The sequence below is a fragment of the Neodiprion pinetum genome, chromosome 5 (genome assembly GCF_021155775.2).
Source record: "Neodiprion pinetum isolate iyNeoPine1 chromosome 5, iyNeoPine1.2, whole genome shotgun sequence".
Classification (NCBI taxonomy): Eukaryota; Metazoa; Arthropoda; class Insecta; order Hymenoptera; family Diprionidae; genus Neodiprion; species Neodiprion pinetum.
This window is the reverse complement of record NC_060236.1, coordinates 24,757,334-24,783,977: the sequence shown is the minus strand read 5'-3', so window position 1 is coordinate 24,783,977 and position 26,644 is coordinate 24,757,334. Positions and strand designations below refer to the sequence as shown.

The following is a 26,644-nucleotide window of genomic DNA, read 5'->3' as shown; positions in this document are numbered from 1 at the left end:
TATCTTAGATTGTGTTATTTGATTTTACTTAAATTCATTTCTACCACGTAGTAGGTAATGGCGATGTTTTATTCGTGTTTGCTATAATTGGCACACAAGTTACTGCCGGGAATTTTTAAAGAGTTTTTTTTCTCTTCTCCTACCTTTTGATTCAGACTGTTTATCCGATTCGCCCTTAACCAGCGGAACGTGGGTTTCGGGCGTCTCGGACATTTCGGAAATTGCTTTGCTGTTTCGACTTTGTCCCGATTTACGCACCCAGTGTATTACACAGCTACCCGGACTTCCCGGACTTCCCGCTCTTTCATCCTTCCGACCAAAGGGCAAACTTACTTTTCATTTTACTTTCGTGCACTTCGCTCCTACTTTCACTCTCTCACTTTCACGTAATTTTTTTTCTTCTCGTACTTCTCTGGCCCTTTATTCGTATTCTACTATTTCTTTCTCTCTCTCGATCTCTCATCTCTATTTTCTCTCGCTTTCCTTCCCTCCAGGGAACGCGAATTTAAGTGAAAAGGGACTTTCTTTGTTGCGTACCCACGACGTCCTGGCTCGATACCCGACATCCTGTCCTTGATCCGGGAATCGGAACCCAGTCTTGACTTTTGATAACTTTTTTCCTCCTTTCAGATCCTTTTCCCGCCTTCGTCCTTGCAACTCTCTGTTTCTTTGAATCCTAACTTTTCTCTTATTTCCTCACCGTTAATCTCTTAAACATTCTCTCTTCACCAGTCCGTAAAGTTACGCCGGTAGCTTTTGGCAACACAAAGCTGTGGAAATTATTGAAGTGTGTATATTACACGTAACGCGTACAATAAATTCATCGTTCCTTCCGCAATCGATGGAGCGTTCTTCGGCTGTTTCGGCTTTAAAATACTATTGGTGAGATTAATCAAGAATTCATCAAATTCATGTTCAAAACTGTGATGCCGTGTTGATCCGATAAATGATGTGACGTTTGGAATAACAACTCATTCGTCATCCTTAGAAAAAAAATTACACCTTACGAAAGTGAACGTTTTTCAAATAACCATCAACTCCGTAGGCAAGAGTAATAATTTTTTTATACCACGTGAAAATAATGAAAATCCTCGCACATTATTTAGCGTTTTGAAAAACTCCATCCTGCCAAGTTTCTTTTTTCACTTTTCCCCACTTTTGGTAGTATAAGAAAGTTATTGGTTTTATTCGAAAACCACTTTATATAATTTCAACGAATCTTGACGTTTTCGAACTCTAGACGACGAAAAACAAGTTTTCAGAAAAATAAAAGAAAGACAAACTCCTGCGGTAATCTCCGAAACGGTTCAGTGAAAAAATTTTCAACTTGTAGGACTTGACAACGAAATGATGGGCATGAAAAATTGCCAGGTCCCGTTTAATTTGAACTTCCAATTTTACCGGAAATACATCAATTCCTAATGTTTTACCGATGAACTTATACTTTCTCCTCCTTATCACTTTTTATAAATAAAGGATTGTGTTTTCTCCAGTTTGTATATTTACCAATTTTTTTTCAAAATTTTTTCATTTCGCTACCGAGTCCTATCAGTTACAGGTTTATCATTCGTCCGTTTTCGAGACCGTCGCGAAAGTTTATCGGACAGGTCAACACACCCGTTTCATAGTAATGAAAAGTATCGCGAAAAAATTGTTTCCCTGGGTTATTTAAATTTCTGACAGAAAGGGATGTGGTATAAGATTGTAAAAGCTTGTAACACAAAGAAGGTACGGAGGAAACACTCTTCCAGCCCTGCGAATATCATTTAAGATAAAATATACAAAGTTCTTTCGAATTAGCCGCGGTGCGAGTGACAGAGCGCAGCTGGGCACCGACACTCGCAGTCATTAAGAAAACGTAAAAGCGGGGAAAGTAATTATCTTAAATTTTGCGAAATATTACGATACAAGGCAGAAAAGATCCGTGGAAGAATTAGAGGCGAGAGCTGGGCAGGAGACCGAGGCTTCCATCGGAAGAGGGTATTGTGTCGATCTAGAAGGGAGGATTAGCGCCAAGTACGGCCGTTGAGAATATCGCGGTGAAAGGGGAGAACAAGATATTGATAGAGAGTGAAACTACGTTGCATCGAGCCACGTCTCGTCGTTCGAGAATAGAAAATGCAGAAGCAGATATATTCAGTGACTATGGATTTTTGGTTCGGGGTGAAAGGGTTAAGTGATTTCAAAAACACAATCGCAATATCGAGTTTTCAGAAACGTGAAAATTTATTTTACAGAACTTGGAAATGTGGTAAGTCAAATACAGGAAAGTCAGAATGTAGGACGGTGAAGCACCGGAAGCCAAAGTACGTCATTTTCACAATTGGTGAAAAACAGAGGCGATTCCATGTCTTTGCTTGCTAAATTCTTATTCAATCAGACCATTTCATATCGTAAGCTTTCTGTAGTTTGATTTTTCGACATTTTAATATTGCCTGTAAAATCTTTAAAACGATATCCTGAACCTTGTATTTTCTTATCTCTCTTTATAAGCTGATTTCAGAGGAAATAGTGAAAGTCAGCAGGCTGACAATGAGTGTGATCGTGGAGAGATCGTACCGCGACAATATTTTCGTCTGCAAGGCAGGGGAGCCAACATACTGGAAACGTGTCATGAGTTGTCAAACTTTTTCGCATCGATTACCGATTTGAGGTTATGTCGTTATGATTTGCTCGTAGCATGCATCAGTCATGGGTCAGTTTGCCAAGCCTTTTCATTTCTTCCGAGTAAAGATGTTTGTTTAGTTCATTTTTCGATATTGAGAGTCAATATTTTCGCAGAATTTTTCATTCAACGTATAAAATGAAAATTAGAAAAGGAACTGATAGTACACCTGTAGCATTTTATATTACTCGATGTTACTGTATTGCCAACCTTGAAAAATGATTCTACTATCGTAATATTCTGGCAATATATTGCGTGCGGTCATTGGAAAAGTGAAGAGTTGCAATTTTCCGAGGTAAAACTAATAATCGCTAACTTTTACTTCTTTTTTGGTGACTGTACACTCAATAAACTGTAGTTTATAAATTGATAATGGAATATACTTATACACTTTATTTATCTTACAAAGAAATAAAGCAGCAACAAAGAAGAAGAAAAAGTTCTGTAAAAAAGAAAACTTTTGTTGGATTATAACGATTTGATCAGTTTTTCGTAAAATCGTAGATTGATAATTCAGTCTTGAATGTTTCGTTATTTTTTTTTTCTATTTTCGCTGCCTCGTGCTTTAAGAATTTTTGCGAGGTTACTGAGTTCTCGATGACGTAGCAGCTTTTTTTTTTCTGCCGCTAACAGCCTCACCGGTTTCTCATTTCCATTTCCAACGATGGACACGATGAAGAAGTTACCGCATCTGCAATCCGCCAGTGCGGCTGAGGACTTTGCGCCCTTCGTTCAACCCTCCGTGATAAATTCGTTTATAATTTCTTGTTTATCGTACTTGGAAATCGACTCCGACGGAATCGAGGATAAGGTTGGAGGGTATAAATACTCCCTCGTTTACCAAACGTGGAAGAAATGAGATAACCTCATTTATAAGCAGAAATTAAATACGCAGGAAAGTTAGAAGTGCGTCAAGTTTTATTTTACATTTGTTCTTGATTAACCAACGATGCAAATTTCGTTCACAAATTGTTAACGCAGGGTGATTTTAGTGAGAATTCATTGTAACACTTCTCTTCTACTTCGGTTATACCTAATTCTTGCATAGAAAAAATTATTTAAATATTAGAAAATCTGAATGTTAATGGTGGAAATTACTCCACTTTGGGCCATAGAATTTAATCAATGTTGGATTCGATTTCAAATTTGGTTACAAATACGTTGGTCGTTTTATTTTACAATTGATTAGAATATTCAAAAACAAACTTCACCACAGTTAGAAAATGAAAATATTGAAGCTATATTTCGAATCGTCATTATTTTGAATATTACTTAATTAAGTACATCTAATTGGCTAACTGGAAGTTTCGAAGTTTCAAGTATGGAGTTGAAGAAACACAAACATAGAGATCCCAATATCTGAAATGCCAGAATACCGAATTGGACTTTCTGACAGATAAAGATACTAAGTCATCGATAACAAAAAAAAAACTTAGAAATTAAAACGAAGTTCTGTTAGAATTGGTCAGATCACGATTTAGAAATGTACACTTTGATCTTTTCCATGTGATGATTATTGTTATACGCATTTTTACTCTACAAACATCTTGAATACATACATTTTGAACCCTTCAATTTTACGACAGTTACATTCGGTTCGCAAATGGTTATTAATTTTGTCAAACTCGAAACGCCAAAAACTATTTTGATGATTACCTTTTTCCGTATACATTTATCAAAGAATTTTATTGGGTCTATTTTTAGCCAGATGCGTTATAAAATTTCATAAACTACTTTCTACTTCTCACGCAAATCCCTTATAGGCCAACTTTTCATTTGCACATGAACGGCGTGAGAAAAATTTCATTTGTTACGTATGTTACTAGAAAATCATAGTAAAATGGGTATCGTTACAATAACGGTTTAAATGTTGTCGGAATGACAGGAAAATGAGATTATATTAATAACCATACGTAATTATAGCTGTTAATAGTCCATTTTCTCGTTATTGCAACATAAGATATGTTTGTCTAGTTTAGTAAATTTTTCCAGCTAAAAATAGCCTTGGAATGGATTTATTATTGCGCCAACATCAAATTGAGACAGAAATTAGAAAAGAAGTACAGTGCGAGTGACCGTAACTTGAAAAAATAGTAACATCTATCGGATTTTCCGGTTACAATTACTAAGCACATTTTTATTTTTTACCTTGAATTCATATATTTTTTTTCGCTATGGTAAAGAAGAATTGCCTGACTTTCATTACACCGAGCGTAAGCTAAGAAGTTCAAATGATACCGCAGCTGCTGATTTCTCGAGCGAGATGAGGCTGTACAAATCCAGCACCAGAAGTGGAAGCACAATATTTGCTCAGGTACTATGCGAATTGAGTAAAGCTCCGAGATGACTAAACTTCTTTCAAACGTCTCTTATCCAAGGGTTTCGTACATTTTACGTAATTTGATTCAGTCCACACTTTTCTCTGAAATAAAATCTTGAAAACTAACTTCTCGAGTTGTTCCCCGTTCGGCATATATGCTACACCGTTTGCACAGATTCTTCTTTCCACGCTGAAGAAGAAGGTCTGTGGATGAGTTGATTCATTAAAGGTCTCGTGACTTTGAGAATAATTATTTAATACGGAGAAAGAATTGTACTTGACTCTGCTTACCTATTTATTCAAATAACTTTTTTTTTTTTTCACCATGCGACGAATTAATTTAATTGTGGATTTTTTTTCCTCACGCAAACTCGAAAACGTACCAACTGTTATTGTTTCCAAACTCTTGAAAATCGTCATTTGATGTACTAATTTTAGAAGCTGAAAAAAAGCCAAAACGCTTTGACTTCTTATCTATAGATCATCTCAAAAATTTGATTCCGCCGAAGGATAATTTTCAGCAACAGATGTCTCAGGGTATCATCCTGTTTTTTTTTTGTTTTTCATTTTTTATTTGTGCAACTGATATGAGAAATTTTATTCGGTAGATTTGTCATGAGGGATTTTCTTGGTTACGTAGAAGTGCGAAGTGTTTGTGAGTGGAATTTGTGCAGGGCAATTGATGAGAAAAATTATATTTACGAGGAACAGAAGAATTTGTATTAAAAAATTCAGTCTTCATTTGTAATTTGAAAGTTTTGAAATCGTTTCTGCGAAACGCACTGCTAATTATACAATGATTTATATCCGCGTAAATTAATGAAAAAATTTCACTCGAGGTTGAGAATTTTTTGTCGATCCATACTGCTAAAATCGGAATAAGTTTATGAGAAATTACGAGAATGTCCCACAATTCTGGACACATCTGAAAACAATTTAATTGAACAACACAAATTGCGGGTATAGGGAATTTGGTCTGAACTCTGTGTGAAAAATTCACCATGTATGTAATAATTCAATTTCGAATTGGATCGAAACAAGCTTTGCACACAGTTTCGAGTCCCTTAAAAATTTTTGTTGAAGAAATAAGCACCGTGCGATAAAAAGGTGAAAACGAGATTCAAAAAGATATTTGCCTTCGGAACTCGAGGTGACTTTGATTGATTGTGAGATTTTCGCAGACTGCATTCAATGTACTTGTATCTGTTATAAGAAATTGCCACGCATCAACGTACAGAGAAGATATTAAATTTTTACTCCTTCTCACGAAAATGGTGAAATGAAAGTGACGAGTGTAAAAAAAAAAAAAAATACCAGTGAGAAAAGGTGAAACGGAATCGTAATGTCTTCGGAATAAAAAACTATGGTATTAAAATTCGGTTCGTTGCAAATTTTGCAATAAGAACTGAAGGAATAAAGTTCACGGTATTTTTTTTTTTTTTTTATTCATTCTCATTTACAGAATTTTACATAAGTGAATAGTAATTCCATAGGTGAACAGATGATGCACGGACAGACGTACCTGCAGGTATTCTACTATACACATAATCATACTCGAATGAATAAATTTCAGGTTTGCTCACGCCACCACACATATTAAAATTGATTTGCATATCTCATTACCATGGCACTCAGACATCAATTATAATATAATCAAGAAATTCATTAGTCTCTGGTCGGATCCTTCGCCAACAATGCAAAACTACAAACTTAATATTCCACTCTGAAATTTCACCCTCTGCACTTATTACTTCGTTAATGTTTGAGAGAATATAATTTCCAAGTATCTCTTACAAGTATGCCACTGGTTATTATTATTATTATTACAGAGTTTGGGAAAATATGAAAAACGTTTTGCCAAAACTCCACAAAATTGGTTTCGAATTTGATTAAAAAAATAACGATACACTTTAGTCGAATTTCGCCCAGATTTCCACTACAAAGATTTATGATCGGAGGATGCTTAAATCAGTTCTTACCGATCGAGTTTAATGTTATTCATTTTGACTACCTTCAAATTCCATGCATCACTCATATGAAAATACCACAGTCTGCACAGTTCCAGATGCAATACGGAATATAATGTCCAAAATAAAGTTTCATTTTACTCGAAAACAGTGCCAAAAAATGTGTTCTTGTAATTAGTTGCAGAAATACATTTTCTGGCGTTTTTTTTTTTTTTTTTTTGCCTGAAGCAGAAAAAAATTTTTAGTAGTTTTGTTCGGCATTGCATGTAGGACTGCGCTGACTGCTGTATATGTTCGCATCAGTGCTTCGACGTAAGCTTCGAAAATATTAAAAATATGTGACACTTTACTCGGTCGGTAAGAACTGATTACAGCATCCCCTTAAGAGAAAATTTCGAGTCGATTTTGACAAAAAACGAACGTATCTCCGAAACGATGCGACGTAAGGTATGGTAAGGTTTATGAGTAATGGGATTTAACGAAGTCATGAAAATCGTCGAAATGGCGAAATAATAACTTTTTCGTGTGCACGTGTCTTGTGAGTAACATCGACTATCTTCTGAGCCCATGCATTACTGGCGCGATTCAGTCGATGATAGCCTCCTCATCCTCACCCCATTCTATATTCAACTCCGAACACAAATATGCAAGATAATTAAATTCCATCTAATAATTGAAAAAGAAGAACTTGTAATTATTGGTGATTAACGCACGATCTCAAAGAATTGACGACTTATGGAGGCTGAGCGAATTGCAGTTTCGGGTCTTAGACGATCGTCCGCCAGAGCGCGCCTCCGTGAAATTCAAGAAATGGACAAGAATTACCAAAGGATCTTAGAATTTGACTGAGGCGCGCTCTGTCGTTTGATTGTCGAAGATCCAAAAAACTGTCTTTGACACAGCTTCCATGACTCGTCAACTCTACGAGATCGTGCGTCAAATACAAACAATTGCAGATTCTTCTTTTGCGGTGTAACTATTCCATGAAACTCAATTATTCTCGCATATCTGTGTTCGGCGTTGAATATAAAACCGGGCTACGATCGGCCGAATCGCGTCAGTAATGCGTAGTCGTAGAGAACAGTCAGAACAAGTGACACGTGGAAACAAAAAAATCATTATCCTACGATTTCCTTCGGTAAAGGTCCCAATAGTCATAAACCATCCAACTCCGAAGGAACGTGTGTTCAATTTTTTATTTTTTTTTTAATCGACCGAAACTTCCTCCGAAAGGAGGGAAAAATCTTCGCAACTCGGACTTCACAGGACCGATCCGATTTTCAGGGCGTATGTAGCAGGCAGGCAGGCAGGCAGGCAGGCAGCCAGTCAGCTTGTTGCGCACGATCGATCCGTCTATTTCTAGTCCTTCCATTTCTCTCCTCCCCTCGCTCTCTCTCTCTGCCTCCCTCTCTCTTTACTCCTCACCCCCGCAGCCCCACCCAAGACCCCAGGCGTATAATGTGTCTGCATACGCACGTGCAGCGAAGCGCGAGAGATTGAGCCTTGCTATTGCGTTATTGGTATACTAACCGGAGCCTGAACACTTGTTGACTCGTTTCGCGCAATCGCCACGGAGGGCGCTTTCGGCACGCCTAGCCTCTTTGTCACATCCCCTGTTGTTGCTGCTGCTGCTGCTGCTGCTGGGATGCAAAATGGAGTGTGTGACCTAGATGTCTACGAATCAGACCCCGCGGGTGACGTCAGAGGGAGTTTTTTTTTTTTCTCTCTCTCATGACCCCGTTCTTCGGGCGCTGACTCATGGCTGTCTGCTTATTAAATTATACTCTTTTTAATTTGGGGCAAATTATTTTTTAAAACAATGTTTGAACGTTATGAGTTTCTACCGAACCTCCGAAATCCTCCCGAAGTACGGGATTTCTTAGCTCATATTTGAAAGGTGACTCACACTGTGCAACACTTTCCAACTTAAAGATCGTTTAAATCGAAAAGTATACGCACAACCAGTTGCTTCGCGAAATTGTTATCGAAAATAATACTGTTGTACGATTTGACGGTCGAAATGACTTCATTTTGTTGTATATATAACAACGTACTTCTTTTCTTGTAGATCCTGGAAGGTCGGATAGTAGTAGTGGTAGTATGCTTACTTTTTCCCTAGAGTCTAAGAGAAATCCCGTTTTTCATCTAGCCATTTACATAAAATTTCACATCGTCCCTCATCTTATTATTATTTTTCAACTGATTTCTACTCATTCTAAACCTTGCTTCTCTCGCTGCCCTTGCCTATTCCTTTTTCCTTTTCCTTAGTCTACTTTTTATCCTTATTCTACCATATTACACCCTATCCTTATCCCTATCCATCCTTTACTCCACCTCCATTTTCCATTCACGTCTCTTTATTCACTTCATTTAATATTATATGTACCGTGAATGAAACGAGGTGTTAGCTTGATAACCATTATAATAGCATGCAGTGAAAATGTCGCGAAATCGTTCGCGCGTTAGCTTCCGCTTATTCAGAGCAAAATGTGAACTATTTCAATTTTGGAGAATCGATGTTAAAGGAAACATGACTATTTTTTTTTTTTCGGCTTCCTGAACAACAGAAAGGAAATGTTCAGGTAAATGATTCCATTACAAGTTATTGTAACGATTGTCTAACAGTTGTTCATTTATAAAAAATTCATTTATGCTGTGTTCGCTATTTTCAATCTCGAGAATGCATGAAAAACGAATAAGTACATTTTAAATTATTTTCGGAAGAATTCCAATATACCGGTGTTTGTCACGTTGTGTTTTGAGAACGGAGAGTTATGTTAAAACTGACATGAGTAACGTGTTAAAGGTCTTGGCGGAAGTTCATAAAACCGCTGTACCAACAGTTATTAAGATCCGCAAACATGGCGGATTTTGCAAAGAGTTTACACGGTCACCAGTTTTCAATTTTCGTCCAAGGGAAATTTTGTTGATATTTAGATAGGCGCCAACTGATAACAAAAGCTTGTTCAAACACGTAACGAATCTTGTGAACGCGTGATGTGATATTCAGAGACGAACATACGCGGCACAGTCAACAATTTATGACATGATTCGTGTCTCGACGGTTGATGGATTATTTTTTGTACATTTTTACGATTAAGGAGACTTTTTTTGCAGGATCATTCCATACCCCTCGATTTTTCAATGCGCAGAGTAAGAAAAACGAATTTTCCAATTTTCACAGATTGACAAATTCACGATGACGTTGCATAATTGGTTTCTGATGCGGGGCGGCGAGATTTTGGAATAACAATTACAGAGCAATAAAAAGTACAGGTAAAAAATATTGAACCGTAAACTGTGAATTACCGGGGTATGAACGGGAATAATATTGAAATCTGGGATGACAAACGGGGGTTCCTCGAATACGTGCTGAAGATGTCAAGTTGCTCAGGTTGGGATTTTTTACATAAGAGCTCCAGACAGGCATCCCAAGCCGGTTTTCGATAGGAGACAGCCAGACGTTAAATATTGCCAGGGCGAAACCTCGGGGCGCATTTAGTGCCGGTGATAAATGCCTGATGTTAATTCTACGCGCCTGAAATGTATACGTGAATTTCTTATACGCAACAGGAATGAGCGTTAAGAGTTTTCGTTTAGCGTCACCTCCAAAAACTTATCGAAATTAGATATGAAAATCTATTATGCATTCGAAATGTCATATCGGAAATGTTATCGAGTTCAAATCACTGGAAATTGAAACGTCCAACTGATTTTGTGACTGAATTTGCAATGAGTTTGATCATTTTCAAATTTTTACCATCGTACGGACAGAATTCATAATTATTCCTTAATGGGTTTATTGATTGGATCTTTTTTGATATATCCTGAAAATTATACGAAAACGAATTTATTTAGTTTGACGTTTCTATGTACAACTGACAAATGAAGTTTTGAACTTGTGTTTTTTTTTTTCAGTTTGAGTTTGGAACCTCTGTGAATACTAGTATAAGAATTCACGTACAAAGAAAAAAAAAAAAATTGCATCCTAAGAGGAGAAAAACATATAATTTCTCTACTAATGAAGCGACATGACAAAATGCTTTTTCGTTCCATATAATTGCATCTCTCTTAATTTTTAATGGGAAAAATACCTTAATGTGGTAACACTGATTCCACTTTTGAGTATGACAACAGCTACGTTTCATCTTTTAGTGAAAGACGATCGTCATAAACAGCTTACATAAAATTACTATCGGTTAGAGGAAAACTACAGTAAGTCATCGTAAAAATGACGATAGGCATTATTTTTTCAATTACTAATTCTGCATCTCTACACTTCTCTTTCATCAGAATTCTTTTTAAAATAATTATTTCGTTTGACAGTCTTTTTCTGAAGGATACTGAATCAATTATCATCAATTTTAATCCAATATTCGAATTTTCGCATAAAAAATGACATGGGGCAAAATTGGATTCCGCGATACAATTTTTTAAAATTGATATTGTCCGAGAAAAAATGTGGAAAAATTTAGGAGCGTATCTTTTTTTTTTAATCGGAGAATCGTATAAAAAATTGTGAACCGAATGTAAAATGGTGAAAGAAAATCAGTGATCGAGTTGACATGGAAAGCCTCTCTCGTTCAGGTGTACCGGTACTCTTGTGCTTGAAAATTGGAAAAGCAGCTTGTATAACCGATGGTTAATTGCTTCGATAATTACTGGAAAACATGGCAACGATGTTTCTCGTCAAAGTTCGATAAATGCCTCGATAAAACAGTTCAACAGAATTGTCAGCTGCAGTAAACGAGAAAAATATGGAAAAAATTTTCCAACCATTTCTTTATTTACATTGCTCAAGAATATTCTCTTTTCCCTTTTCGATTGCATTTTGAAAAGTATAAAAAATAAAATAATCTCTTTTATTTTCCCAGGGTTCGAAAAAAATTTAACCGTCGCCATTATTTCGCAAAAACATATTTACTTTAATCTGAAATCACCTCGTCAAAAGTGACGTCGTAATATTTCATCAAAATATCGTCAGGATTCGATTCGCATCGTTGGATTAAGCCGCGTAGAACGTTTACGCGTGAACCAAATGAACACGAGTAAAAAAAAAAAAATTAAAATTCGGTTCAACGATCAATGAAAACAAGCCTGATCCCCTAAACTCACCCCTACGTTCACATGCGCTCTGTAATGGTTGTTAAAATCTCCGTTCACGCGAGTGGGTTCCAGAAACAAAATCACTTTCTACACCATCGCGCCACAAGGAATATACAATGATAACAAGCCTATAGATTTAGATCCCGTAGAGATGGGTCGGTGAATAATAACGAACTGGCGCGTCAGGCGTTGCGTGAGCAAATCAGAATTAAAGGACGCTATACTTCTCAAAGTGTGCTCAAGACCCGAATCAAGGTAATTCCACTCCGTGTAATTTGAAAACATCAAAGCAAACTCGCGAGCTTGTATCGGCTTCTATAGATGAGCTAACTCTGATTAAAGTAGAGCGGTTAATGGACGTTGGTATCATCTCCATACCCGCAGGATCGTATTTCCCCTTCGTGTGTATTATTTTAATGCGTTGAAACTGGGTCGCGAAACAATTTCATGAGATCTATAGATCAATCTTACTGTAATCAATAATTTTTCAACCTTTACCTTCGCTGCATTCAACTTTTCGCCACGTTGTTCCAAGTAACGAAAGGTGGGAACAAATCGTTTGCACGATTCTCACATCATTTTCTCCTTCGAAATCCAGAAACTGAGAAATAAAGCAAGAGTCGCGATTATTCTAACGACATTACTGAATTACTGTTTACTTATAGTCAACAGAAATATTCCAATTTCTTGGATGTTGTCAAAAAAAAAATTTTTTCTTCCTTTTCTCACGTAGACGAATAATATTTTCCTACGAAAGTGATAAGATTTGACTGAATCTTGAAGCTTTGCAATTCTTTTTCTCTCTGACACTGTTTCAATTTCCGTGTCTTACGAAAATAAAATTCGAAATAACGTGAAAATTGCGATTGTATTTTCTGCACGTCGGAATTGGAGAAACTATATTAACAACATGAATCAGACCAGCTAGATGGCTACTGAGTTGGCTGCACGCGAATGCCCCATACAACACATAATAACGAACAATAATAACATTGTTCCGAATTCACAATAATTTCTTCTAATTTTTTCTACAACTACAATTTCTCTCGCTTTTCTTGGACGTCATTGGACTTGTCATTTCATTTTTCAATCAAAGGACAAGACGAATAAGAATAAGTTTTGCTTTGGTGCTCGTATCCAACTATCCACACTGTGCGAAACGAAACATTTGCGAAACTCCGTGGAGTAGAAAGTAATCTGCACTTTTGTGATCGAATTACGTGTGGTTGGTTTTTAGTTTACTTTACGATGTTTTATTTTCTGTTTTTTTTTTCACGGGGGGTTGTTAATTAAAATTGCTGACGCGAATTGGTTCGGCAACACGGCTCGAATCGATTATTAGAGTTACATTACTCTTTTATATGGGATGAAATTCACATATGTTTGCTATTGGGGTTGAATAAACACAACGCATAAACGGGGCGGGGTTGAAATTCCGAATTTAAAAAGTGCCAAAAGAGCCTAATTCCGAATTATTTTGTGGCGAAATTTGAAGTAAAGAAATTAAACTTTTATGAAACAGCAAAGTTTCGAATGGTTGGAAACCCGACGAGCAAAGTTCCAATAATTAAAATATACTCACACGGCGTAGTTCACTCAACGAGTGGGTGTAAAAAATTCGAAAAACCAAAAACTAGAATGACTAGGATTCCAAACGTAAAAAGATCGAAAATCAAAAAAAAAAAAATAGTCAAAGTGGTGAAATTTAATCCAGACAGAAATTCACAGAAGTGAAAATCTTCGATCCTTCGAAATTTCGATGTTTCAGATTATTAAATTTTCTCATTTTCGCAATTTCGGAACCTTGACTTGTCAGATTTATACAAACATTGATCCAAACTCATCGAATTTACAATATACACTTCTCGCAAAAATTAAGGGAACAACAAAATTTTCGCAATTTTTTGGTGATTTTCAACAGGCTGTATTTCAGTAAAAAATGGTCGTGCAAGAAATAAAAAAACAAAGCTTTTGAAGCTTGAAGACTCTAGTTTTTGAATTTTTTGGTTAAAAATTTTTCGAAGCACTATTAGCCATGCAATCCTTGGATAAAGCACGAAGAAAAAATTTTCAAAATTTTTTACATTTTTTCTTTCGCTCTACGGGCATGGAAAAATTTTTCCGAGCTAAACCAATGCATAGGTCGCATAGCCTGTTTATTCAGCTTCAAGATGCTTTTTTTTAAACCTCGATACGACCATTTGTCTTCGAGATATCGAATTTTGAATGCCAAAGGATCCTTTTTCACTCAACTGCCGATATCTCTGGAACTACTGGTCGCACAGCGAGCCGAAGGGCAGTTTCTTTTTCTGCAGAAAATTTCCTACAAAAATCTGTCAAGGTTGATGTCAAAAAAAATTTTTTTCCACCTGTAGCGTTAACGTGAAAAAAGAGCAAAAAAATGCCATTTTGCCTTTTTTTGGATAATTGACTGTATCTTCGTCAATATTGGGGGGAAAGCTTAGGTTAGAAGAAAATTTTACAGCCTAATGTACCCCAAAGGTCCCCCTAAATCGGTAGATCGATCGGTTCAGCGGTTTTCCTGGACCGATTGATTGAAATTTTGACAAAATTAAGGGAACAAGGTTTTTGTTTCTTAAAGAATTTTCTTAAAAAATAAATCGTACTTTAATCGGATTCGAATTGATAAGAAAGTTAATTTTCATGCTTTCGGCACAGTTTCAGTTAGTTGATTTGAGACATTAATCGACTCATTGAGTTTGAACAATTTCATTTAATTACTTCACTTGAAATGATTGAGAAAAAGGTTGGAAATTACGGAATAATATTTATAGCGACCGATTCGAAGTAATTTCCAATTGATTTCTAACATGTCGATGTAAGTAATTGAAAAACAAATAAACGAACGAAATTCTTTGAATTATGTTACCCTTGTCAAGTTCAGTACCCTGTTTGAAAATCAAGGGTAATAAACAGGCTTGAAAACAAATTTTTCAACTCAACTGCAGGAATTCGTTAAATCCCTTAAAAGCTTTCCCGTGAAATTTTTCCTCGCTCTAGGCGGATTGATTTTTCCGGTATTCTGATTGCGCCAATTCCTTCGATACATTCCAGATATGAACCAAACCGTGACTCGGTGCGGAGTAGAAAAACCTTTATCAACCGGTGAGGAGGATTTCAAGAGGAGAGAATCAGCCGGGCGAGAAAAATTGCAGATGAACAGGGGAAAAAAAAGAAAAAAGAAACATCTGAAAAAAATAACGCAAGAAAAAATACGTACGACTCAGCACTCGCTGCAATCGATATCACGGCCTCTGCTAAGTATAAATATAACACAGCGAAAAAGCTGGAACGTATAACTCACGTGGAAGGGACGCGATTGCCCGGAGCGTCTTTTTTCTTGGAAATAACAAGGCGAGAAGAAGAAAAAATTTGCCCTATGCTTTCCGATGACGACTTTTTACGATCCCTTTTTTTTATATCATATTACGCTCATTCGCACTGATGATTTTTGTGAGGAATTTACTTCGAAAATGTAGAAGCTATGACGAAAGTAATATTAAAAAATTGTTAGTCGGATGCAATGTTTAATATACTGCTGTGTTAATATCATGATCATAGACGGAAAAAATCTAGTCGACCGATTAACTTGATCCAAGATTTTCTTGCCAGTTAATTACTTTCTCCAGTATGTAAACCTAAGTGATTAATTGAACAAATTAAATTTAACGACATTTTTAAGAAATTTAGTTTAAATTTATCGGCGAGAATCGCAACTCTTGTTTCAACGTCTCGCAATTTGTTTAGTTTTCGATGTTTGAAAATTTTTGTTAGGCTTACGTAGAAGATAATTATATGTGATATAATAATTGAAAAATTCTTTAGTTCTTTCGTTTCAGATGAAAATTACGTGAATCTAAACTTCAGCGTCAAGACGTTAAACAATTCAGAATATTTCGTACAAAAAAATCGCAATTTTTTTTTATCTTGAACAAAAAAAAAATTGTTCTGTAATGTAGAAATATGTAATAAAACACCTCCAAAGATTCAAAATTATTCGTTTCACTGTTGTTGAAAAAAAAAAAAAAAAATATATCGCAAAACGCAAACTTTTTTCAGCGTTCTAAACCAATTCTTCTAATATATTCTGCTTTTCCCGATTTTTTTCTCCCGCAGTTTCTTACGAAACCTCTGAATATAGTTGTGCATTTTTTCATTCTCTCAACATCTGCGCAGCGTCAAAATTGTGCCATTCTTATCAATTTCTTTAATCGTAAATACATTTATAACGGATATTTGCCATGCTCTATATTTGATGTTTTAGTCAAATATAATTTTCATCTAAATATTTTTTTTTTTTTGTTTTATGTACCAAATGAAATATCGTTCCGATTCGTAAGTTCAGGTACATAAATGATAAGCGTTGATAATAAATGAACAGTTTCATACAGGTTTATAATTCAGGTGAATTATTTGTCCGTCTATCAATAAAATTTTTTTCAAAAAATACGAGACTTTCCTGCACGTAACATGATAAATACAACCATGCCGTGTCTCCTCGTGTTACACTCATTACCGTGTATTATACTCGTACTTTGTGCCACTTTTTGCGGTAATTACGACCCGCGACGAGCATAATGCGGTAGAAAAGTACGCGGGAGGCATGTGAGCGACAGCTCAAAATCAGCCGACTTACGAGGCGAGAAAATCTCTTTTAAACAACCCCTGCACAGTTTTTGACCCTCGCAACGTGCGCCGTCCAATTAATATTGGAATAAAATTACGAGAGTTCGTGGATTATTCATGCATCGTGCCTATAACCGAATTTGAATAAAATTTTTTAAACATTCCGAACGGTGTGAAAGGTATTCCGATTAATTAATCCGGCGTATTTTGTACAGGGTCAAACATCTGCCGCGAACAAAGTTAAAAAGTATTTTAAAATAAAAAAAAATTGTAATACCGTTCGTTATTGATCTTGGTTTAATAATTTTACACACGCTGGAAAGTTTTTTAATTTCGCTATTCGTAAGTTGATTTTTCCAGGTAACATGTTACGATAATAATTATATAGTTGGATGAAAAACAAAAAACGATTAAGAATTCGTTTACTTGAAGCATTTTTTTTTTTTTTTTCTTTTGTAATGTTTCAATTTTATCAGTTTTCGAAACACAAATTTATCACCTTGTTTTTAGTAAATCGATTTCATTCTCAGGATATTTTTGAGGAGATCCGTTTTATATTATCACAGACAAGTGAATTATCGAGCGATCAACGAGGTTAAAAAAATACCAGAAGAAATGTTTTTGGTTCGAGTGAGAATTAACTCTCGGGACGTTGATATTTTTGAGAGTTTAAGTGTTTTCGAATTTCGAGTGAAAAATATTTTTTATGGATATTTTCAGGCTTGAGAAATTTCAAGAAAAACCAATTCATCATTCCATAGATCATAACACGTAACGGAATTTTTTTTTTTACCGCACTTTATGAAGTGGTTTGGGAGATATAATAAGAGTAAAAACGTGCAGTTTCAATAAAAAAACATTATTTTTTTATCCAAATATTTCGAAATCTTGAACTCGTGGAAAAAACAGTCAACACCATCGTATTTAGCCCACCAAAATCCGTTTAAAATATACTAATTCATTCACCTCGCTGTTTTACGAAAAAAAAAATTTGCAGAGCTGTATTCTTAACGACGCGTCATGCCGAAATTATGACGTTCATATTATCCAACGGAGGGGGAATGAATATCCAAAGCGTGTCTACGACGCCGTAACCGCAGCCTTAGAATTAGGGGAGGTTGTCGGCTGTTCCAAGTGTGCGATGATATTAAAGATAAGAAATATATTACCGATCTGCCCTTAAGCTGCAAGGTCCTGACAAATCGCACGGAACTTGGGGGTGTATTCGCCAGTTTGAGACGTCACGATTGATCGGCGACGTAATGAGCCGTGTCTCGTACCGAACGGAAATTTTCGTTAACTGCAAGGAATTTTACGAGGTGTTAAGAGTTTCGCAATTTGAAAAAGGGAAAGAAAAAGAAAACAGGAAAATTTCAATCAATCTTACGATTTTTTAGGTAACAATTTTTCACTCTAGATCGTTTTCAATTAGTGAAAAACCTGATAGATTCGTTCAATTTCACTTTGCGATTTCTTATTTTGTTACCTAATTGTTTTTAAATTCAACCAATATTAACGACGGTGGAAAAATTCCAACATTTAATTAAGTATTGTTAAAAAGGATTTTTAATATAGCGAAATCTAGCGAATAATCGAGATTTTTAACAATCTTCAGGAGATTTTAAACGAAGCATCGGTGCAAAAGCTTCTTTCAAAAATGCGACATCTTCTGTTTTCGTATTTTATAAGAAATCCGTGAAGCTTACGGATATAATAATATGATAAATCTTGCGACAGGAATGATAAGGAGTATAGATTTATGGGCAACCAACCTTTTTAAGGAGTGGTTCGAGTCGGAGCGTAAGAAGGGAGGAAGAAGGGAGACAAGAATGAAAGCAGGACAGAATTCGGCGAAAAGGTGAGGGATATTGGTTTTGACACGAGAATCCGTTGTTTCAGGGTTCAGGAAACCGACGGTTCGTTCTTCGAAAGCTTCACCGCGCTGTCATGGAAACAGGAGAACCGACGTCTTATGGTTCTGCAGGAGGTGGAGGGCAGGGCGGAGGTCCCACCCCCGCCCTCGAGGGAGCAGGGCTTAAACAGCGCTCAGAACTACAGACTCAACAAGAAAGAGGTAGGTAAACATCGCGTGGGGAGCCGTTCACAGCCTTGTATGCTAAGCTTTCACACACCCGGGGCGAATGGGACGGGATATATCGACTCGTTTCACGTCTCCGCGCGGTCCGTTTGAAGAGCTTTTTTCCTCATCTTACATAGAACCGATACAACTTGGAGCCGCGAGACGCAACGAATCGTCGCGTCGTCGCCGCGATGCGTGGTTCAAACTCGTTGGTATCAAACGGAGAGTAAATTTCTTTCAGAATGTAAGAAATTCCCGTAAGAATTTTCTTTTACGGTACCTACTGACACGAAGGACTTTCTTCTCCGTGGCTGTTCTCAGTCTGTAAAGTGATGCTTCAGATACAGATGAGTTCGAAGTCTTTATGCGCAGTTCAAAGTGCGCAACGAAACTAACCTATAAAGATCCTGGCGCGCATGCGCTCAGCACTGATGTCACACCGCTGAAACGACAGATCGCACATAACCTCAATTATCTCGTGTCCTATTTGTAAACTTTTTTATACCTGTGCTGTAAACAGGCGCGTAAGTATTTTCGGGTCGAATAATTATTTCAGTACTCGCCTCTAGCTCGTACTAAAATCATTATCCTTGCCCTACAAAAGACCTACTTTACTGCCTTTACGGGCACCTCGCGTAAAGTGAGCTATTCTTAGAGGATCCGTTGTACCGTTTATCCTTTCGAGTTATATATTATTGTTCTATGTCAAGTTTTATTACAGTATAGTTCTTAAAAGGTTTTCGTGGTTGTTGATTACGAATATAAATTCAGATTTTTAATATTGAAGGTAACGGATCCTATGCGGAGGACAAAAGTTTGAAAACCTAATCAAATTTAGACGAAAATCTAAGCACAGGGGTTTGTTGGGTCGCTTGTAACGAATTCGAAGTCTAATTACGAAACTTGTCAATGGTGGGTCCGAGTAGTTGACAGGATTTTTTTTTCATTTTATCGAATGGAAACAAAAACTTTTACTAAGAAATTATTGACATTTTTGACCTCGATATTGGATCCGCCATTTTAAATTTTCAAAATCTTGCTTTAGATTCGTAATCAGCAGCCCTAAAAGCTCATGTATAGATACCGGTTTGAGTCCAAATTCGATCAAATTTTTAATCTTCATCCAAGCTGTTGGATACGCCATCTTGAGTAATCAAAATTCAACGACAGATTCTGATTCGACGGTCCCAAAAACATTTAAATTATTCACAAAAATGTTTACAGCGTTAATTCCCTCAAAAATTGATTATTCCTTCAATTTTCATGAATTTCTTCCATCAATTTGTTTATAACAATAACAATATACGATATAACGCAATAATTATTCTTCTGTGTTCTGGAGAAAAATTAATATTAGTATACTGTTAGAAATAAACTGAAATTGAGAACTATTTTTTATCGCATGATAGACAAATCAAAGTACGTATCTCGTAAAGAAAAACGTTTCTTTTCGAAACGGGCGTAAAATTTTGTGTCGTTCTCAATGTTCAGAATTGATGTAATACCGTTTCCGTTACTTAATATAATCGAAGCGTACGATTGTAATTAATTCTTAATTTGAAAAAATCACTTCAAAGGACTGAATATTTCTCATATATCTCAACGGTGATATCGTGTTCACAGGTTATACATCAAAAGAAACAATTTCTTTCTATCCCGTTGCGTCACGCTTTGTCGGTACGGTTATAGATGGTGTTCGTGCTTCGTCTCGAACTCGCTGCATGAGGAGAAATGATCAAAGAGCGATTGAATTTCAATTGACTCTCCTTTCCTCCGGTTTACCTTCGTCTCCCTGTCTCTATCTCTTCCTTTCTCTTTCTCTCTCAAACTCGCCATTTCCTTCTCCTATGATAAAACTGAGATTTTTCTAACAAAAATTACGAAATATCAGTTTTCAGCTCGGAGCCGCACACTGCGTATCCAATTTGTGTGCAAAGCCATCCGAAAGCTCGTCGGAAATTGACTCGACCTCGGGTCAAAGTAGAGCAGAATCTTCTGTCAACTTAAAAATTTCTCACTAGGTGTACATTTTTTCGTATACTTTTGAACGCCGGAAAGATCATTTTTTTTATGAGGATTTAATAGCCAAATATGTTGTAACTTGATTACTGCCTATCTGTCTTTGAAAAATTAGTCACGTATTTATTAATTATTTATCTATTTAATATTTCATCAATTTCCTGAACGAAGTCTCGTATTTTGTTTCGTGAAATTTTGAGAAACGTTTTTACTGCTATCGTCGAGGCTTTAGTTTACGTAATTTACATTGAAAACACAAATCAAGTGCGTTTCAGTTTTAAAATAGCGAAATTTTTAATTATTCCCATCTCATCGCCACATTTTTGTTTTTTTTCTTCGAATTTTGAGTTCACGTATATGAATAGTAATACGTGATCAAAATTTTCAGAGAGTATTTTTACTATTTTCAGTCAGCAATAATCATCATATCATCAGGTCTCTTACCAACTACTTGCAAATTAATTTCCTTCGCTAAAAAATTCTCAAATTACCGTTCTTATCGTTTTCCAGTCTGATGAGACGGAATTTTCTTCTTTTTCACATCGACTAAATTACCCAATAAAATGAAATTCAAGCGTTAGAACTAATTCAAGCCCTTTTACAAGTTTGTCAACATAAATAGCCCAAAATCTCGAGTATGGTTAATTAAACCAGATTTCATAAAACGTGGTGATTAAATATATAATCTCGAGCTCAACGTCTCCGAAGATTATACGGTTAGACTTGTAGCGCTAGTTCCAACTTTCCCGGGAATTAAGTGATCGATCGTCAACGCGGTGCGGCCAAAACTTTCCACCAACGTCGTCTTCGCGACGCAGAGGTAAGAAAATTGGAGCAAGTATAACCATCGACGAGGATCGAGAAGGGCTCTCGGATTCGGATCAAGTTATCGTTTCTCTAATCACGGTGTACCGGATTCGTTCATGTGTACAAACAACCCTCGAGCCAAGGACCATTCGCAATTAAACGCAGCGAAGAGCTGCCGGGTTTGAGGGCACGCTTTTGATGGTTAACCAATAAATTCCCGATCAGATATGTCCTTCGCGTATGCGCCGCCAATGTTCTGGACAATTCGATCCGAACGCATCGCATTGCCGTGTGAATTATTGTCAATCGAGAAAAGTGTTCGAAGGATGTAAGTTTACTTTATCGAAGGTTCCTAACGCTTTCTGTAACAATTTTGGGTCATTTGATTTATATCCCTTTGAAATTTTGACATTTGCTGACAAACCGAAAAATTATTCGTCAAATCGGATACGAATATTTACAGGAATGCGTCCAGAGATTGTCTACCGATGGTTAATTTTGCTTTTGAAAAAAAGTCAAGTTTTTCATTCAAGGGTTATTGAAATTAATCACGTGAAAATATGGTCGTATCCAGTTCACGTAGAAATTGTTAAAAAAGTTGACGTGGATTTGAAATTTCGTTACGATTTTAAACAATACCCAATTTTTATACCGAAATTTAGATGTATTTTATCATGCCATTTAACATGTGAATACGATTTAATACGTAACATATCATACGACAAATCATAAGGTATAGATTATAAGATAAAACATAGGTTTCGGTATTTATTTCATCTTATAATATATATTTCACGATTTATCATACGATTTGTTAGGTATTAAATCGTATTTACTTATTTACGTTATGTGATTTATAACAAAATAATTTTCAGCAGGATATAGTGTAAATCAAATTTATTAATGGGTCTTCACGACACTGCTCTGAAATACGATGTTTCAAATTCAGTACAAAATCACGAAAAAAAAAAAATAATCCAGTAAACGATTGATATTTTATAAACGATTTTTTTTTCAATTTTTGGATCGACGTTCTCACACAAATCCGAGTCTTATTTTCACTTCAAAATATACCATCTTTTTTACAGTAGGTCGCATTTTTGTGCAATGGATATAACTGCACATCAGAAGCTCCATGTATTAGGGAAAAAAAAAAACACGACCAGAAGTTTCAGCAAAATCTAAAACTGAATCGCAGATAATTCGACTTAATTGTTTTTGGTCTCACCTTTGAAACCGTCGGTTTGTGATATTTTTTTACATCGAGAATCTTTCCGACCGAGTTCTACATTTGATACAATATCTCCGGAGCTTCGTATTCGTCGCAGTCGGTATTTGGAGCTCGATACAGCCGCAGATGCAATTGCGCAGAGCATAATCGCGGATTCTGAAGTGTGCTTTAACGGAGTCTCGAGGTTCGTGTACCGAGTTATCTTAATTGGCAGGCGTCCGGCGTCCGGCCGACTCTAATCTTGGAGTCGTTCGATATCCTCGTCAAAGTAATTGAAGCGGATTATCTGGTCCGACAACCTCCTTCTCGATTATAATTGGATCGTCTCACCGACTGCAGCTGATGCGATATCCGCAGGTGTGAGAAAACGTGCAGCCTTCGTCCAGCCGACGTCTCTAAGCCGCCGTGTCACCGACGGAAGATCGTTTCTTTTTGTGTTTTGGCTCCTAATGCGACGGAAACGAGCTTCGAATACTCCGAAGGCCATTGATTACGATTCACGACGTCACAGTTGGCCGACGAAGAATTTTATACTTTATTACGAGCACGCATTTGACTGCAAAATTTATCAGAATTTTTGAAAATCTTTTTCAACCGATCTTCTCAGATACGAATTTCATTCAAAAGCCGTTTACTTGGGCCTGGTTCGGAAATTTGTGCTTTGTTCAAGATTCATTCAACGTATGAAGTTACGACTGGAACTATTTTTTATCTGCTCTTCATTTAGCTCTGATTCATATAAGAAAGTTTTGCAACGAGTTCAAAAAAATCTGTACTTCAAAATGGATTGATTCAGAGAGTAAAATTGTGAGTGAAAAAACGCGAGACTAGAAACAATAAACTTTCGGACTCGATCAATCATATCTCAGATTTTTGAAAAATCGTACAGCAACGCAATATCTCAAAAGTTGTTAATACTCAAGGTTAGTAAGTTTTCTTTTTTTTTTTGTCATATCAAAGAGTTCGTTCGATTAAGATTATTAAACATGACTTCCTTCATTTTAAAATTTTCAATACATCTTTCAAATTCTCCTATACTGGATTCATTTTTCGAATGACTCGACGGCCAGTTTTCCAAATTCATGAAATTCGATCGTGGAGAATTTGGACGAATTCGATTCAAATTACCTATTCGAAGCAGAGGTTTCAAAATAGGTTCCAGATTCGCGAATCCAGAATGTCTCGACGCTCGTCAAAACACTAATAAAAATGCATATCGGTTTATGCCGCATGACGAAACTCTCGAAGTTCACATCCGGTATCCCAAGTATATTCCGTCACGAGGAGTTTACCACTCCGAAGGCCGGCGATACCTTATTTTGCCGGTGAGTTAAGCTCCCGAGAAACTTGAACCAAGTTCAGATTCACCCTTGCTTGCGAAATATCCCTAAAGCTAAACCGCCACTTCTGTTGGCTCCGATATACCCTCGAAACTCTCCTCAGTTTCCCGAGTTCGCCGAGTCGTCCAGAGGGTGCTGAAATTCCCGCGACACGAATGTCGGCTTCGCAAGCTAGGCAGGGAACCGGCTGTCAACTCGTTACCAAAACAGAAAATACAATCCCTGTACATCCGTGTACGTACATCTATGCGTTTCTACATAGAGATACAAGTAAGCGAGCAAGCGGATGATCCGGCTTACAACTGCTAACGGCTCGAGTCACTCGAACCAGATCCTGTGGGAACAGTCAAAGCTTCCCTGGAACGGATATTACCGGTAGCTTCAAAAGTTTATACATCTTTCTTCAAACTGTGTCGTCACCGTCGTTCTACGATGGTTAGTGATTGGTGGAAATTTACGTGTCCCATGGAAAGTCAATAATGAATGTCGAGTTCCGAATTCGAAGTATAACGTGAAGTGGAAATGAAAGAAATTGAATTTTTGAGCTTCCTTCGCCGTAGATTAGAAAAAAACCTCAATTATTGTCGGTTGGAAGTAAAGCAAAATTGAAGAAGTTTTTGAAACACTTAGAATTCAATTAAGGCTTGTGCAAATTTTTCGTACAACATCTGCTTTCGAATATTTTAACCAGCGAACGATGAAAGAAGTGCGAAATTCCGCAGCTTTCAGATAAGAAAAATACCGGATCGAATTGAAAGGTGTTAGGTGAATCATGAGATAAATTCATAAAAAATATAATCTGTGATGACAAAAGATCAAACTTTCTGAAAAAAAAAAAGATTAGCGGACAAATCGTAATCTCAGTAAAAAGTCAAGACGTTTGAATGTGTCGATTTCTTGATGAAATTTTATGAAAATTAATTGCACTAAAAAATTTGCAAACGTGGGATTCAGGCTTCGATTTGCGCAAATATAACGCAGAAATTTGCACTCTTCAACGATGAAGAAAAAAGATTGGAATAAAAAATAATCTCGTTGATATTCCCTTGATGCGTTGAATTTTAATTACCGAGTGATTAGATTTGGTTATACATTGTGTAACAAAGAGAAGCATTGTACGAAATGATACTAAAAAAGTTAGCCGTATTCACGAACAGAAGAGAAAATGAAAATAATGATAAATTTTTCAGATTATTCTACGGATTGAGTTGGAACTGATTATAAAATGTCCCGCTATTTTAATCGAACAGGTGCCGCATACCCTGCAATTTTAATTAAGTCAGACATCATATTGCGTCCTGGATTAATTGCTAATTAAAAATTTATCGCGATTCAGTCAGGATCGTCAGAGAAATTGCTGGAGGTGACGATGAATCTGGTCACATAATGGCATGGAAACTATCTCACATCTATTATTATAATTATTATTCTCTTCGGTGTTCGTTATTGGATTTTGGAATTTCCAATTTCAGTGCAATTATCGTCAACTATGCAAAATACGTACAAATATTTGCACTTGTAGTTTTCTTTCTCACGATTTTTGCACGTCACATCGTTAAGAATATATCGGTACAGAAGAAGATAAGTGACGTGAAGGAAGTGACAAAGATAAGAACGAAAGAAAAGAAATTAATCATGAAATCAAGAATCTCGAAGTGTAATTGAAGTTAATCGAATCGGATTTTGTAAAGAGAGAAGAGACGATTATTTCTCGATACGGTATAACAAGTAATGAAAATCCAAGTCTTCTGAATTACTCTCAAGTCTGCGCCTCGAAGTATTCGCAAAAAAAAAAAAAAAAAAAAGAACGATACGTGTTGTCAAAAAAGCACATATAAATTAATTCTGTTCAATTCTCCAACCAACAGATGTGCATTTATACAGATATCTGGTACAAGGTATTTCACTTATTGACTGATGGTAAGGTTAATAATTAAACTGGTGAGTCGTTAGTTAGTTGAAGTGACATTGCAGCGAATCAATTAAGTCGAAGCCATTACGCAGTCATACAGTGCATTAAGTATGCAGCTTTTTTTCGCTGCAATTTAATTGAGGCTGTTCCGAGAGTAGTTGGCATTCGTGGATGCGACAAATTTACTCCGGGATAATTGGAAGGAATCAAGTGTTTACTATTCGAAATCAGAATACATTAGTTATCGGTTTGCTTCACGTTGACTGCAACAGTTTGTGATATCGTCGTCAGACGATATGCAATATTCGTGCAGATATTCATGGGTCAAGTAATTCGTTTGGCTCGTCAACTCCGAAGTGCTTGTTGTAAAATACCCTCAAGGTATACGAATGTAAGACAATTTAAAACAGCCCTCAAATTACCTAGAATAATCGGATAGAATAGTAAAAAATACTAGAATTCCTGATTAAAGTTGGAAAAAAAAAAACTCATTATCATTTCGTGCCAAGAAGAACAGTATTCTTCGGTTATGGTAAAAAATTAAAATAGT

The 26,644-nt window shown here is 36.4% G+C and overlaps 1 protein-coding gene across 5 annotated transcripts in view; it reads left to right on the top strand.

Moving 5' to 3' along the window:
• Window positions 1–26,644, top strand: part of unc-13-4A (BAI1 associated protein 3) — a 111,498-nt gene that overhangs the window by 56,158 nt on the left and 28,696 nt on the right. For all 5 annotated transcript variants that reach the window (XM_046626302.2, XM_046626301.2, XM_046626299.2 and 2 more), the window contains exon 4: window positions 18,605–18,779. In XM_046626302.2, the coding sequence (XP_046482258.1) occupies window positions 18,605–18,779 (175 nt within the window). The remainder of the gene's footprint in view (window positions 1–18,604; window positions 18,780–26,644) is intronic.